Source organism: Ischnura elegans, chromosome 12, assembly GCF_921293095.1.
Source record: "Ischnura elegans chromosome 12, ioIscEleg1.1, whole genome shotgun sequence".
Taxonomy (NCBI): Eukaryota; Metazoa; Arthropoda; class Insecta; order Odonata; family Coenagrionidae; genus Ischnura; species Ischnura elegans.
Genome location: NC_060257.1, coordinates 12,796,720 through 12,811,627, shown reverse-complemented (window position 1 = coordinate 12,811,627; position 14,908 = coordinate 12,796,720). Strand labels below are relative to the sequence as shown.

Sequence of the window (14,908 nt, the reverse complement as noted above, 5' to 3'; positions counted from 1 at the left end):
ATTGGCTGATGGAGGGCCGAGTGTGGCTCCGTTAAATCTACGACGTGGTTATTATCCTACGGCGCTGAGATTGCCCCGATTGTTGTCCAAGCTCTTGGGAAGGTTCATGCTATGTGCCTTTCGTGTTTTGCCTTAAAATTTTCCACGGCTGTAATTCTATTGCAATACTCCTGCGAGAGCATTTAAACAAAATTGTTCGTGAATAAGACAAGCATCGCAGAGTAACGGCGTATGCGAAGGGAGTATCGGAACTTTTTCTACATCCTCTTATGCCGCTATTACTGCCGCAGTTATCGAAATTTCCTCTTCCAATTCTAATTCCAGAAATACGTCTGCAACATCGCGCGATAGTATAAAAAAAAATGCAGCAAAATTTTCTTCTTCATAGCTTCGATGCTCAAAATAGGGGTGCGCCTCTTACACGTGTGCGCCTCTTACACACGCTTATACGGTATTGCCGTGGCCTCGCATGCTGTTGATCTTCCCTACCACCTGTTTACAGAAAAAATTATCAAAAAAATTACCTGCACATAGCACTTAGGATGAGATTACAGTACCCAATGTGAATTGAGGTTGTAGCATCCGGCCTCCACAGACAGCCTCGGTGCACAATGATTCCAGTGGTGTTGCAGGTATAGCATGATGCAACGAATCAGAGGTTCCATAGATCAAGTCTCACAATCAGTGACGGATGATTCACATACTGTGGACATTTTTCTGATCTTAAAAGTTTGCAACTAACTCGAAATTAACCCTTTCGAGACAGAGGTGTTTTCGTCTTAGCATGACTGCTGTACTGAGCCGCAAGAGATTCTTCTTTCTCGTGGTACGGAGAATTTTTGGAGGACATTCTTTAAGAAGGGTCTTGCGGATAATCACAAGCTCTCAGCTCCAACCTTTTTCGACCCCTCCCAGTGGGGACTTCGCATTATCGCAGACTCCGAGGGTAGTTGTGCTCCCTCCTTTTATGTTTACAGGCATACCTGTGGCATTGGTTCGCGGTCAACTTATGGATTGCTTATATGTATATGGCACATGGATAATTGTTGCTTGCACATAAATTGCAGACTTTGAATTGAATTCCTCATTTTTTTCTGAGCATTGTCAAATTTTAAACGAAGTTCTAAGGACAATATTAATGCATTTAATGCAGCAACAATTTCCATATTGATGTTTATACAGAACTCGAGATATGAGCTAATATTTTTCTTAGAATTTCGTTTAAAAACTGTAAAAGCTGCTCAAAAGATGAAGAATTCAATTCTTAGTTTATATTTTTGGAGAAAAGATGAAATATTTATTTCTAAACCTGACTGGATAAACAATTGTATGACCACGGTCCCTTACTGCTAAGAGGGGTCTTGCCTGAGGGTACCTGCTCCCGGATTTTAAGGGTAAAGCCTAAACCCCGCAGTGTTGGGTCCCAAAACAAAGACATCTTACACCCCAACCGTCATAAAAGGGAGAGAGCTAGGAAACACATATATTCGGCATTCGTTCACTTGCGTTAGAAAAACTCCAACGAAAATATGCTGTCTTCGTCTCCCGGGTCAAGAAACATCCACACGTATATTTTCGTCTTTAGTAAGGAAAAGGTTAAATATGACCTCCATTATGCAATGTTCACCTCATTTCACTGCCAGTATTTAGATAGAGGTAGGAACAATCAAACTCACCGCAGCCAGAGTGGAAACGGTTGCTTCCAAAACTTCAATGTGCCGCTGAGCATGAGCCAGCTTGTTTCCAGTTTCATTTCGATCACTGTCAATGGCTCTCGCTTCTCCCTGAAGACGCACCACATAACGCTGTACATCCTGCATCTCCCCTAATTTCTCTTCCAGCTTCTGTAGATTAAAGAAAGGAAAGCATATACTCCACATGACAGACTTGAACAATACAAATGTTATCCAAAAGAACCTCAAATAACAAATAAATAATGACTAAATGCATAAATACATCACATCAGTATGACAACATTATCATCCTGATGTACTCAACTCAACCCACTGACAGACAATGTTAATGAAAATATTGTTAGAGAAAAATAAAATGCACAGTAGCATGTAAAGTACAGTAGAACCTCACTGATGAAACTTTCAGCGGAAAACCAAAAAAAGTCTCATAAGTGAGGAAGTTTCATATGTGAGGTTTTTTGGTATTTAGCATGAAATCCTTTCCTATAGGGGCTGGTTTGTCTCCAGGATGCAATTACTCATTTGGAGGCAAGAAATTGAAGCCTAATGATCTTATTTTCTCAAAAGTAACACCCGAGATGATGTGTTACTTTAAGAGAAATTTAATTTTACATTCCTGAACAACTTTACCGACGGTTGAACAATTCTGGTACTAAGCTGCAAGGCTATCACACTGGAGAGATTTCCGAATGATGACACTAAATGTTCACAGAGAAGCCAATTTTTTAAAAAAGTTGACTCATAAAAAGCGGTTTTCAGGAAATTTTATTTAATAAATAATATTTATATATAAAAATTTTACCACCTATAGGCAAACCCCAGATTGGAGATTGAAGAAATGAAATACCTGAGGAAAGTCATCCAAATTAACCCCGTAATTATACCATTTTTCTGAACTGACGGCGGCTGACCTTGAGCGTGCTCGAAACCCACCCACTCTTCTAGCCAATCACAGAAGAGCGACAGGAGAAAGTGTGGAAGAGCCCGCAGTCTCTCTCCGAACTCCGAGCAGTGCACATCGCTCTCCAGCTAGCAGTGTTGCCAAGCCGAATCTTTGGAGATCGCACAGCACTCGTTCTGCCGCCCCCAAAAGTACCGTTATTCCCAAGGATGGCAACGCCGGTCGGCCGGATGGAGGGGAAAAGGGGAGGGGATGGAGGGGTGGAAGGGGCAGCGCTTCTCATTGGCTAGTTTCTATTTTCCACCCAGCCGCCGTCAGTTCGGAAAAATGGTATAGGGAGCAAAATTTCACTAATGCATCACGAAGGCTTCACACCCTATGGACCCGGGTTAATGGCAGAGGCAGAAAGTTTTCAGAGATGGCTCTATCCCTGCTTGAGAGTAATGTGGACGGAACTTCCAGTGCAACACACTGTCCGGCAGATGGGACATTAAGCCCTGGTTAAGCCTATCGTTACAACCTGGCTAATTCCAACACAGGGTTTCTATACTCCCCCTCTTACCTCATGGCGCAAATGACCCCAGCTGTCAGTTTTCTCCCTCTAAATACATCTACATCTACAAATTACCCTGCGAGCCACCTCTAGGGTGTTTGGCAGGGGGTGATAAATCACCAGCATGCAGCATGCTTTTGGACTCCCACATGCACACCACACCGTCCAAGAAACGTCCCGTATAATAACAAACCATACTACCATATGCTGTTAGAAATAGAATATAGAATAGAAATTCAGAAACATGCAGTAAGTTCTACATAGGTTAGTAGGCTACACCACAAGTCATGCAATCTATTTACGCGCTCTATTGCTGCCGTTATAATCTCTTATTGATCGTGGAAAAAATGACATTCGGAATCTGTCTGTTCTGCAATCTATCTCTCTTATTTTATTTATATGATCTGATCTTCCGTAGTACGTTGGCGTCCGCAAGATATGGTTAACTTCGTCAGAAAAGACACTGCTCTTGAATTTATCTAAAAGGTTTAGTCTATTTTTCAATCTACGGTCCGACAGAGATTCCCATCCGAGTTTATCTAAGAGGTCAGTTACACTAACAAGACTATCGTAACGACCTTTCACATACCTGGCAGCTCTTCTTTGCACGCGTTCTAACTCTGTTATTAAGCATTTTTCATGAGGGTCCCAAACACTGGCAGCGTATTCCAAATGTGGTCTAACGAGGGAAAAGTAGCTAATTTCTCTCACTTTGTCGTCGCACTTTCCTAATATTCTTTTAACAAAACCCATTTTACGATTAGCTTGACCGGTTATTTCTCGAATATGTTTATTCCACGATAGATCATTATTGAGTCTAACCCCTAGATATTTCACAGATTCAACTGCCTTTAACTGCGTGCCCCGAATGACATAGTTACGCTGTAGGGAGTTATTCTTCTTCCAGAAATTCATTACGACGCATTTTTCCAAATTTAATTCTAACTGCCAAGCATCGCACCAAGCTTGGATAGCAGCAAGGTCATTCGTTAGTTCATCTATATCTTTGCTGGAACGGATTTCTCTGTAAACTACAGCGTCGTCTGCAAATAATCGTAACTTACTCTGCACTACTTCGCCAATGTCGTTTATATAAAGAAGGAATAGGAGTGGGCCAATGACACTACCCTGAGGAACGCCAGAAGTCACTCTAACCTCATTGGAGACTGCACCGTCTAATACTACTCTTTGGACGCGGTCGCTCAAAAATTCTCTTATCCAGGAAATGACATCTTCGTCTAGACCATAAGATTTCAGTTTTATTATTAACTTTCTGTGGGGTACTTTATCAAATGCCTTTTTGAAATCAAGAAAAATCGCGTCTACTGGAATGTTGTCTTCCCCGGAGACTAAAATATCGTGGGCGAAAAGCGCTAACTGAGTTTCGCACGATCTGCTTTTCCTGAATCCATGTTGATTTCCCATTAATAAGCTTTGCGCGTCTAGGTGTTTCATTACCGAGCTGACTACGATGTGTTCAAGGACTTTGCAAGAGATGGACGTTAAAGATATCGGCCTGTAATTAGATGGCTGTTCCTTGTCTCCACTTTTAAATATAGGCGTTACATTAGCGATTTTCCAGTCATTAGGTACTTCGTGTTGCTTGATGGATTTACTGAATATTAACTGCAAGTAGGGGGCAAGTTCTGAGGCTAGTTCTTTATATACGCGAGAAGGGATTTCGTCTGGACCAGGTGATTTATTTGGACTAAGCGATTTCAATATATTTTCTATTCCGAGCGTACTAATGTCAATAGCTGGCATCTTATGTAGACAGGGATTGTCATCGGTCTCGGGTGAGTTTTCGGAAGGCTCCGTGAACACGCTCTTAAAGTAGGAATTTAATAAATTGGCTTTATCGTAACTGCTTGTCAACACATCTCCATTGTCGTTTCTCAGCGAACATACGGTAGATCGTTTACCTTGAACTTCCCTAACATATGACCAAAATGCTTTTGGGTTATCCTGTAACTGCTCTACTAGTGTTTTTCTTTTAAAATTCGTGAACGCATTCCTGAACGCTTCCTTCGTGGCGGCTTTAGTCATCCTATATTTTTTAATTATTAGCTCGCGTTCATTAGCGGATAAATCCGTGCTGACTTTTTTCATTTTAGCATGACACGCTCTCTGTCGCCTCAATGATTTTCTCACTTCCGCGTCGTACCATCTCGGTTCGCTGCCTTCTTTTACTATTTTACTAGGGATGTAGCTATTTATTCCCGAAGTTACGATGCTATAGATAAATACCATGCTATAGACAATATGGAGCACCTGGCAGTGGCGTAATTATGGTTGGGGAATGAGGGGATGGATCCCACTCCAAAGCCTCAGAGAAATTTTAAAAAAATTTAAACACAAGCCTAGCTTTGATAAACAGCAACTGCATCTACTTAAAGTTATTTTATGTGCCAAAATGATGTAGAACATATTTACAGGCATGCCATTTTTTTAAATTTTACGGGAATCCCCATTGCCTCCGAGGCGTGGGGGGTGAAGCCGCCCCCCAGGTACTACCGTCACCCCCAAAGCATATTCCTAGTTATGCCACTGGTACCCCGGATATTCCGTGACTAAGTTCACTTTTCCGGTGCTTAGAAAACTTTTAAGTGAGAATTTGAAATAATCGCGCAACTGCTGTCAGTGATGAATGGACAAAAATAGATTAAGAGCCCGGAAAAATATCCCCTCTCAATAATGTTTACGCACTAAAAAAGAATTTTCCCATGACATTTTAGTAATAATAGATTGAATCTACCGGGTATAGCTTCTCTGCCGGCATTCTTCCGCGAATTCAGCGCCGGGAACTTCGACTCACAAGCCGTGTGACTCATCTTCACGTAATATTTTGCTTCCCCATATCTGAAAACAACACCAGACTGTTTTTGTACTTCGATATAATGCTTATAAGTCGAAAGGAACTGCCTTATCTCTCGCGTTTTGAATTTGACTTTAATGATTACGTTACTACTGACGACGCGAGTTATTCTCCGAGGGCTTTCGTACTAACTCTCGTTCAGTTACAAAATAAACGCTTGCCACCAGGCAGTCAAGGTCAAACTATATTTCATTTAAACCCGCAGATACAAGGTCAGTTTTGATCTGCGCGCCGCGTAAGCAACTTTCCTCCGGCTCAATTCGTCCCGCGGATGAGGGATTAGCCCGCGGAATGAGTCCACGCATGCTGTTTTCGCCATCGTGTTGAATCACCAACGGCTTACGTCCATACTACAAATATGATTATCTTTTTTGGATGACCTTGGAAGCCAAAATTTTGATACGCGAGGATTTTAAACGGCTCATTTAGGTGTTATTTCGCTGGGCGACGGGAAGCATAACCTTGGAAAATTCTACACAATCTTCCGTTATAGATAGATATTCCGGACTAACGATCATCTACTGCAGTTAAAATTAATATCTAATAAACAGCATCGCTCATAATTAAAACTTATTTTTCTTCATTGACATATCTATGTAATAAGCGCATACTACCCCCATTCCTGTGACTAAAGTCGGCGCCTCTACCGCAATCTTCTCGTAGATCAGTTCTCTGACAAGTCGTACAAGTGAGGTATTTTATCACATTGGACTGGAAAAATACGTTTCATAACCGAGGTCGTCGTATAGGTGAAGAGTTTCATAACTGAGGTTGGAAATACATGGGTTCATATGGGGTTATTCACCGGACCAAAAAAAATCGGCGTATAAGTGAGGTCATCGTATAACTGAGGGTCGTATAACCGAGGTTCTACTGTATGTAAAAGAATAGAAATATGTAAAAATAAGGTCAGCTGAATTCTCTATTGAGTGGATTACTATGCCAAACCATTGAGTTCTATACTAATTAGGGGTTATGTTCCAAAAGAGCAAAATATACGTGCTAAAACCTCATTTCATACACAGATTTTATTTTTATTTATTAATTTTTAATAAGAAATAACATTCCTCATAGTATGTAATTTCTATTTAAAATATACAGAAAAGTGTAAATAGAAGTTAAAAAAACAAGAATTCCGTTGAAAGTCGAAACTTCCTTCAGGTGATTAAGTTAACATTCCAATTTCCTACCAATGAAGATGATTAAAATCAGGTGGATAACTTGAGTGAGGAAGTCAAGGGAAGAGTAGAATATCAGAGAGGCTATACATAAATCTTAGGTAGAGGGAGAAACTTAATAGGACATAGTATCTTGATGGATTGAAGAGGGCAATCTTCAAGGGGCAAATGGATGGCAAGAATAGGAAAGGCAGACCTTGGATTAAGTGTAAGAAACAATTAATGAAGGACACGTGACAGAAGAAATGAGTAGGTCTGAAAAGATTAGCTGATCAGAGAATTGAATTGCCAGCTGTTTCAAACATCTTGTGACTGTTGACCAGTGATGATATTGGCCTATATATTTGACAGCAATTACGCGCACAGTATTACCTTTCCTTCAGCTTTCATTTCTTCCAATTCCGTCCTCAACTTTCCTGATTCCAACAGGCTGTCTGCAAGCTCTTTGGTAATTCTCTGCAACTGTTCCTCAACCTTTACTTTCTCTTGCTGCAACTGCTCCCCTTTCTCGATGGCCTGTTTAAGCATAACAGAACAAAAAGAAAATTATTTCAATCCCTTTATATGCCAGTTTGCAAAAGTAAAACTATAGACAATTCATTAAAATATTGTTACTTTCCCAAGATATATATTTTCAGGCAAAGATCACTTATATTCACCTTCACTGTAAGTTAAAGTCAGTTTCAATATTTTGCTTGATCTGATTATGCATTGGTTCCTAGTATCAGTTCTCCATCCCATTTCTAAATCAAGTGTTTCATATTCATATTAATTACTTAGTTTTTAACCTTTTGATGATTTTTGTTAACCTATTAAGCCTACCATAACACATCAACCAAAACGACCAGTGGTTGAAACATAAAAATCACTCGATTTAAAGTATACGATATATACTTTGCTCAAGAAAATTTTTGAGTGCTTTGAACAAATTATTTTAGAAACTTTTTTTTGCTTCCATTCTGATCCTTGATTAAGCTTGGGTGGGATCAAGAACCAAAGAATCAAACTTATTCATGATCAAAATTCATTGCGCATAGGTGAAAGTTGACAAGTGGGAAGGTTTTCAATTAACGAGACAGAATAACGTCACATAACTAAAAGACTTCAATTACCTTCTGCAAATTTTCTTGATCCAATGCAGCTCTAGATCTAACAATCACAATACCGTCTTCGGCATCTTCTACTTCGCACCACTCTTCGCACTCTTGAGGCGATCGAAACTGGAAGGGAGCAGAAGCACCACAGACCACTGCACGGCCAGGCTGGGTATGGCTCACGTAGCATATTTGATAGAACTCGGATGAATCCTTTGCAATGTCCTGAACTAATAAATAAAGAATCTCTTTGAGAAAACCAAATCACATATTTGATTTCTGATACTCTACAGTGGGAGTTAGCACACACATGTGTGCCCTTCAAAAACTTAATGTGAGACGTGAACATGAGGCTGGCCCTTATTTATCAAATTTGAGAAAAGTTATGTTTTTCTAAATTCACTATTATCCAAATGAGGTTCATATTCACAAGTTAAAACTTTGTTTACTTTCAAATAACAGGAACCTGTGCCCCAAGAGCCCTGAGGAACTAAATTCAAGTTTTTTTTTTTTGGGCTGAAAAAGTGCTATCCTTACAAAAAAGAAGTGAAATTAAAGCCCTTTAGGACCAAATTTCTATTTTTTTTAAAACTTATGTTTAAGCATTTATGAGTAGGGACATGAAAAAGGTGGGGTTATTTTATAGCCAAAAGTGGTGTTATTTTTTTACAAAAGCGATGTTATTTTGCCCTGAAATCGGTGTTACTTTATCGGCAAAATAATTGATGTTTATTGAGAGCCATCCGTTTAGTGGCTCACCCATTGCCCTAAATTTAGGATATTATTGACCGGGAATAATTTAAGCAGTAATATACATGGAGTATTGACTGAATTCACCTATTTTACATATTTTATCCTTCATGTATCCATATATGTATTTAGCTTACATAGAGAGAATTTAAAAAGCTCGTGTAGATTCATTAAGAGGGCAGCATATATTTTAAGGTTGCCAATATTTGCCTTGAAGTAGGCTCATCGCACGCTTGGCGAGTCAACAGGAGCACACAGCAGTTTTCACGGGTAGCCCACTGCTCACCTTTTCACACTGCTTGAAAGATTCTCCCGATTCATTTTCTGGGTATTACTCTAAAGAATCTTACACGACCCTCATCGTAATTTTCTCTCCTGCATGTTCCATGCATCATGAAAGAAAAATGGTGGAAGATGCTCATGTACGAGTTCTCAGCAATGGCAACTTTATGAAAATAATACGAGAGAAAAATGAAAATTTGTTCTAACACAAATAACTAAGATTAATTAAGGAAATTTACTATTAATTGTTATCATGATCATGTAGTTTCAGAGAGAATATTTTGTTACAACAGAATTTCTTTAATTGTTGTCATTGTTCACACTACGCTCTTTTAACGCCGGTTACCCCAGACCATGGTTACAAAATGAGGTGTGAATGCAAGTTACCATTAACCGTGGTTGGGATTCTGACCACCGTTTTCCGACCATGGTAGGCGGTAGGCAAACAACCGGACGTCGGCTCTGGCCGACGCGAGGGAAGGGAAGTGACCACTGAGGTAGCAATTGTCAGATGCATTCAGGCCCGACCTCAGACCCAGCTTAGCGAGTCCTTAGGGCCACTCCTCAGCAATTAAGCCCAACCCTCCCACTCATTTTTGGTCTACCACACTGCAGGAATCCGTTGAAAGGTGGTTGTATTGTCAATAGTTTTTATAATAATACCTTTTGTTGACTTTATAGTTTGAAATGAATTCTTCCTTAAGTTCCATGCATGAGCAATTTTAAAAAGAAATTTTAGTGTTAAAAATAACGCACATCTGGACTTATAGCCTTATTTGTTGTTATTAATGCTACAATCCCATTTTAAATTCCATAATGCTAAAACAAATGTTCATTATTCTTTTATATGAGTAAATATTGCAAATCAAATGCATTATTTGGTAAAAAAAAACTCCATTAATGCAATTAGTTGACCGTGGATTCGTGCTAGGATATGGTTTGAGGGTGAAGTCCAGTGGCCAGGGTAAGGGATGGGCACCCCATTGAGCAGGGTCCCAAATCTGAGGGACGAAAATACTGTCAGTTATGTAAAAGAAAATAGTCCTGAATCAAAGCAATGCTAATTAAATATAACTTTAACTTCACAAAAAAGCTCCGTAGAGGGAGGTTTAAAATCTACTCATGCAACTCATAGCACGGAAAACGTTTTCCCATTGTAGGTGCCAGCAGGAATGGGTTAATTTGATATCATACCATTATTCTACTACAGATTTTTTTAGGTAGATTCAATAGTGCATTATACACTGAAATTAAATAATTATAAAAGAATATAGTCGAAAATCAAAGCAATATGATAAGTTGTTCCATTGGCAGTGACTTGTACAATGGTGATTTGAGGTGACCCTTCAGTACTCTGAAGATGATCTGCTAGGAATTTAATGACCAGCATGGGGCACATAATTGCACAGGTTAGTACCGAAAACACGTTGAAATTGCAAAAAAAATTGCTTGGAATTAGAGCAGGGGCTATTTTTCTGTCTTGCATCCAAGCATTCTCACATGTGTTCTAGCAATACATCACTTTACTCAATGCAATTTGACATGCCCCAAGTAAAACAGCCATAACACAAAGCCATGGCAAACGAAATAATAATGAAATTTAAAAAAATAATGACAAACATCTATCATAAGAATAAAAGTAAAAAATAATGATGAAATTAAATCAAGACCTAACCAACATAAACATATTATAGAGTATTCAGCCTATCTTCTATAGCATAATGCTCAATAAAATGTTAGGAGCATTAATACAATGAATACCAAGTGCAATTTGAGCTTCTCATGAAAAAAAATGATTGTAATAGATTTAATGCATAAAAAAAATATATTAGGTGTCCAAGAATTACTACTTGTTTCTAAGGTACTATCATTTGCAAAAGTCTTGCAACAAATCGAGCGGCACCACTTTCACTCCACAAAGATTGTTCCCGGAAACTGTATGATTTTTGGGAGTACGCAGCAATCCAACACTAGTCTTCATGGTTCAATATATGGAGAACGGGTCATTAGGTGGGTGAGGTATTTTTTCATCCTTTTCAGTCTCGGGATTTGATGGCTTCCATTTAAGTGAAATTAATGCTCATGATATTCTCCCAAACACATTGTAGCATTTTATGTAGGAGGAAAGATTGAGGGTAATTCCTCGGAAAGATTTTTAAAAGTTTGTAGCTTGGGTCTTTTTGAGTGATCTTAGCACTTTTCAGAGAGCTGGAAATCACAAGTCGTACACTGTGAACATGGCGGACTTTTGTTTATACCTATTGAGTCGAGTTGATGTTTTTAATACAACATCTACAACATAAGATACGAGGCAGCTGTGATATTCCAAGTGTGTCATCATATAAATATCTGAGCGAACACGTAAAATATGAAATTAATGAAGCTGATCAGTATTAATTGTTGCGTAAATAACAACAAGGTTCTCCGACGTCAGTCAATCGGTAAAGATGTATTCCTTTCCACGTATTCAAAGTATGACGAGAAAAATTTAATTACATAATAATAGCTGGAATCTGATCCACTGATTGGGTGATTGAATTTAATTCACAGCCAAAACTACCGGGCCGATCGAGCTGAAATTTTTGATGGTAAGACTAAAAAAATATTCATCAGGAGAAAAAATCTGAAAATGCCAAAAAGTGCGATACTTTACGAGATATATCGATCTACTTTAACATGGGCTCTTATGGAAAAAAAAGTAATTCGCCACATGACCCACTTAATATCGCCGCACGCCGTCGAGATCCAAAAGGGAAACATTAGTTTTTTGGCTGATTTTTTTTGGCATAGGTTAGAAGCTCCCAAGTCGAGCCGATTTCAAGATATCGATTTACACCCGATCTTATGCAATTTTGATTTGAGAGCTGGCGAACAAAATTTAAGCTAAAACTTAAGCTCGCGAAAAAAATTTTTTAAGCCTACCTGTACGGTACACTTTAGTTTTTCTTTTTTATTTAGGTATCGCAATAGTAAATGAATAATTTAATTCTGAAATTTTCCCAAATTTTTTATTTGAGTCCCCGGCAATCGCCACCATTCCTCCCCGGCAAATGGCCGAAGTTGGACTCCGTAAGAAATACGTGCATTGCCGTATCAGAGAGAGCAATATCAGTAGACGTAAGGAATGAGCAGTGACGGAAACTTTTCTACGCAAATTTCCAGAAAAAATTCCCTCGATAGAAAAAGATATAATTTAAGTGTACAATTTTAATTTTAAACTTTAGGCCTCAATATTCTATATTCAGTGTTTTTTAAAATACAGGAATTTTGATGGAAAGGGACAGAATGTGAGTTCAACTGATCTACCAAGTAGAATCCTAGTAAAAACCTATATGTAATGCTAATCCTTAATCGTGCATGTACCCCTGCGCTTATTTTTAATTATAGGAAAGGCTTAGCTTGAGATACTTACCAACTATTCTTCTTGTGCGTACTTTCTTCAAGCAAATTATGGCATCAACTACGGTATATATGGTATTATATGATAGAGCTACAAATTGGCCCTATTTACACTTTTATGGAAGTTTGTGAGAATCACTTAGGGCCTGCAACGTTTACCCCAGGTAAATTGCTTCCTTGTCTCTGGCTGGTAAAGTCCCGATAAAGATTTGGGACAAGACGAGGTGCAGGACCTATCAGCTAGCCAAAACTATGGCCCGCGAGCGTAGTTTTGATAGTACGTACTATTAAGTCACTCTTTAAGTTGGCTGTCCCTAATGTAATCCAGACGCAAACATTTGCAATTTAAGGTACAGGCAGGCAGGTCCTTGGGTGGAATTCAGTAAATGCCAATCAGAAGAGATATTTCAATATTTTCAAAGCTAACGACATAGTCATTTAATTGCTAATTAAATTTACACATTCATCGTGGTGCTCACACAAATATTTCTCGACTCCCTACAGGCGTTGCTGAGTGCTGGTGGTAGATACCCATATCCACGCGTAGAATTCACCTCGCTTTTACTGGACGGAATCCCCATTAATTCTTTTTCTCATACTAGTCCTGCCCCTACCATGCAGGTAGGGTAAAATGGCTCATCAGTTAAGCATCAGTAGGCTAGGAAGTGTTATCTTCCCTGGGCTCTACCAAAAGAAATAGATCAGTTCACTGTCTATAAAGGAAGTAGCCTCGTTGTGTTGTGTTGATATTGATATAATTTTAATTGAAAATAATCAAAATTTAGACATTTGACATCATGTCGTCTCACAAACCTATTTCTCTGTTTGAATAATTGTAAATCTTGGAAAAAAGGTGGGAATTAACGCAAAATCGTCTCTAAAAACGTATACGATAGTAAATGGTAAATAAACGCTTGTCAAAAATTATACCTCATCATTCAAAGCTATGGTAAGTACCCCACGATAATGCTGTCGAAACTCAAACTAACATTGTAAATAGATACAAGTAGCTGGATCTCCTGCACGTTAATGAAGGCATAGAATGAAAGTACATGCCTCAAGTTTAGGTTGATTTTAGTACCGTGCCGTAAATTGTAAGAAATGTGTTGCAATGTTGGTTTTACCATCTAGATCCATTGTGCTATGTGCATCTAATGACAAAGAATAACTTTTCTCATTGGATGGGCATGTGGCTAACTATTTTATTGAATTTTCAACATCAAAGCATAATTTCAATTTTCAGAGCTAAAATTGCGTCCAAAAAAATCATGCCATCATCAAAATCATCAAAGTAAGTCTGCAACTCTCCCTAGCATACTTCCGAGTAAAAATGAGAATAATTCAAAAAATTTTAGATCTCAGAAAAAAATATTAAGCCATAGTTTTGTAAAACAACTTCAGCTTTCGTAGAGTTTTAATTATTTTGTGAGAATTAAAATGATTTAATCGACAACTGGAGATAGGGGTATCCCATGGCTGAAAATTTCTATGTTCATGTTCACCGATTGGAAAAGTACACCAAGCCCAAAATTAAGGGTCCATTTATACCTCGGGCCGTACATCTGCTGTAAGTATTCTTAATGCTTCATTGCAGATTAGACAAAAAACAGTCTTTTTTCAGTATTTCTACTTCTAACTAAAGTGTAAGCATGGTTAATAACGCCGCCCATGTTTTGCCTTTTCCTGGTGGCATCTGTGCATCGTAATGATTTCCAACGTCTCCCTCCCGTGTCACAATGACCCGTTCGTGAGTTGTTCCCGAGCTACCTTGAAGATTCATACCCAGATAGTGATCATTCCAAATTAATGGTGGCCAGACACCGACAATGGAGCGAAAGTGGCGCCACTCAATTTGTTGGACGACTTTTGCAAATGATGGTACATGCCTGAGAACATAAATAGCTAATTTATACTAACAGAGGAATACAGTTAAAAAACTAATTCCCAAGGTTATCCCCCATGACATATTTCCAACAATATGTTTACAACAATTTATATTAACAGAATGATTCAGTTAACAAATTTCATTCTGAGAATGGTGTAACATAAATGCCCCCCATTTATTTGCCATTTTATCCATTGTTTCCAAAACAGCTGCTATCAATTTTATTTTATTATCTTTGAGCTTACTTAAACCAGAGCTCAGAGCATGCACAAAGATACAATTGTGCAATCTCACCCA

At 38.6% G+C, this 14,908-nt stretch overlaps 1 protein-coding gene across 1 annotated transcript in view; it reads right to left on the bottom strand.

Annotated features, from left to right (window-relative positions):
• LOC124169050 (tax1-binding protein 1 homolog B-like) overlaps positions 1-14,908 on the bottom strand; it is a 39,381-nt gene that overhangs the window by 23,404 nt on the left and 1,069 nt on the right. Inside the window, exons 3-5 of the mRNA XM_046547520.1 lie at positions 8,314-8,525; positions 7,574-7,717; positions 1,677-1,844 (exon numbers count right to left, since the gene is read on the bottom strand). Coding sequence (XP_046403476.1) covers positions 1,677-1,844; positions 7,574-7,717; positions 8,314-8,525 — 524 coding nt within the window. The remainder of the gene's footprint in view (positions 1-1,676; positions 1,845-7,573; positions 7,718-8,313; positions 8,526-14,908) is intronic.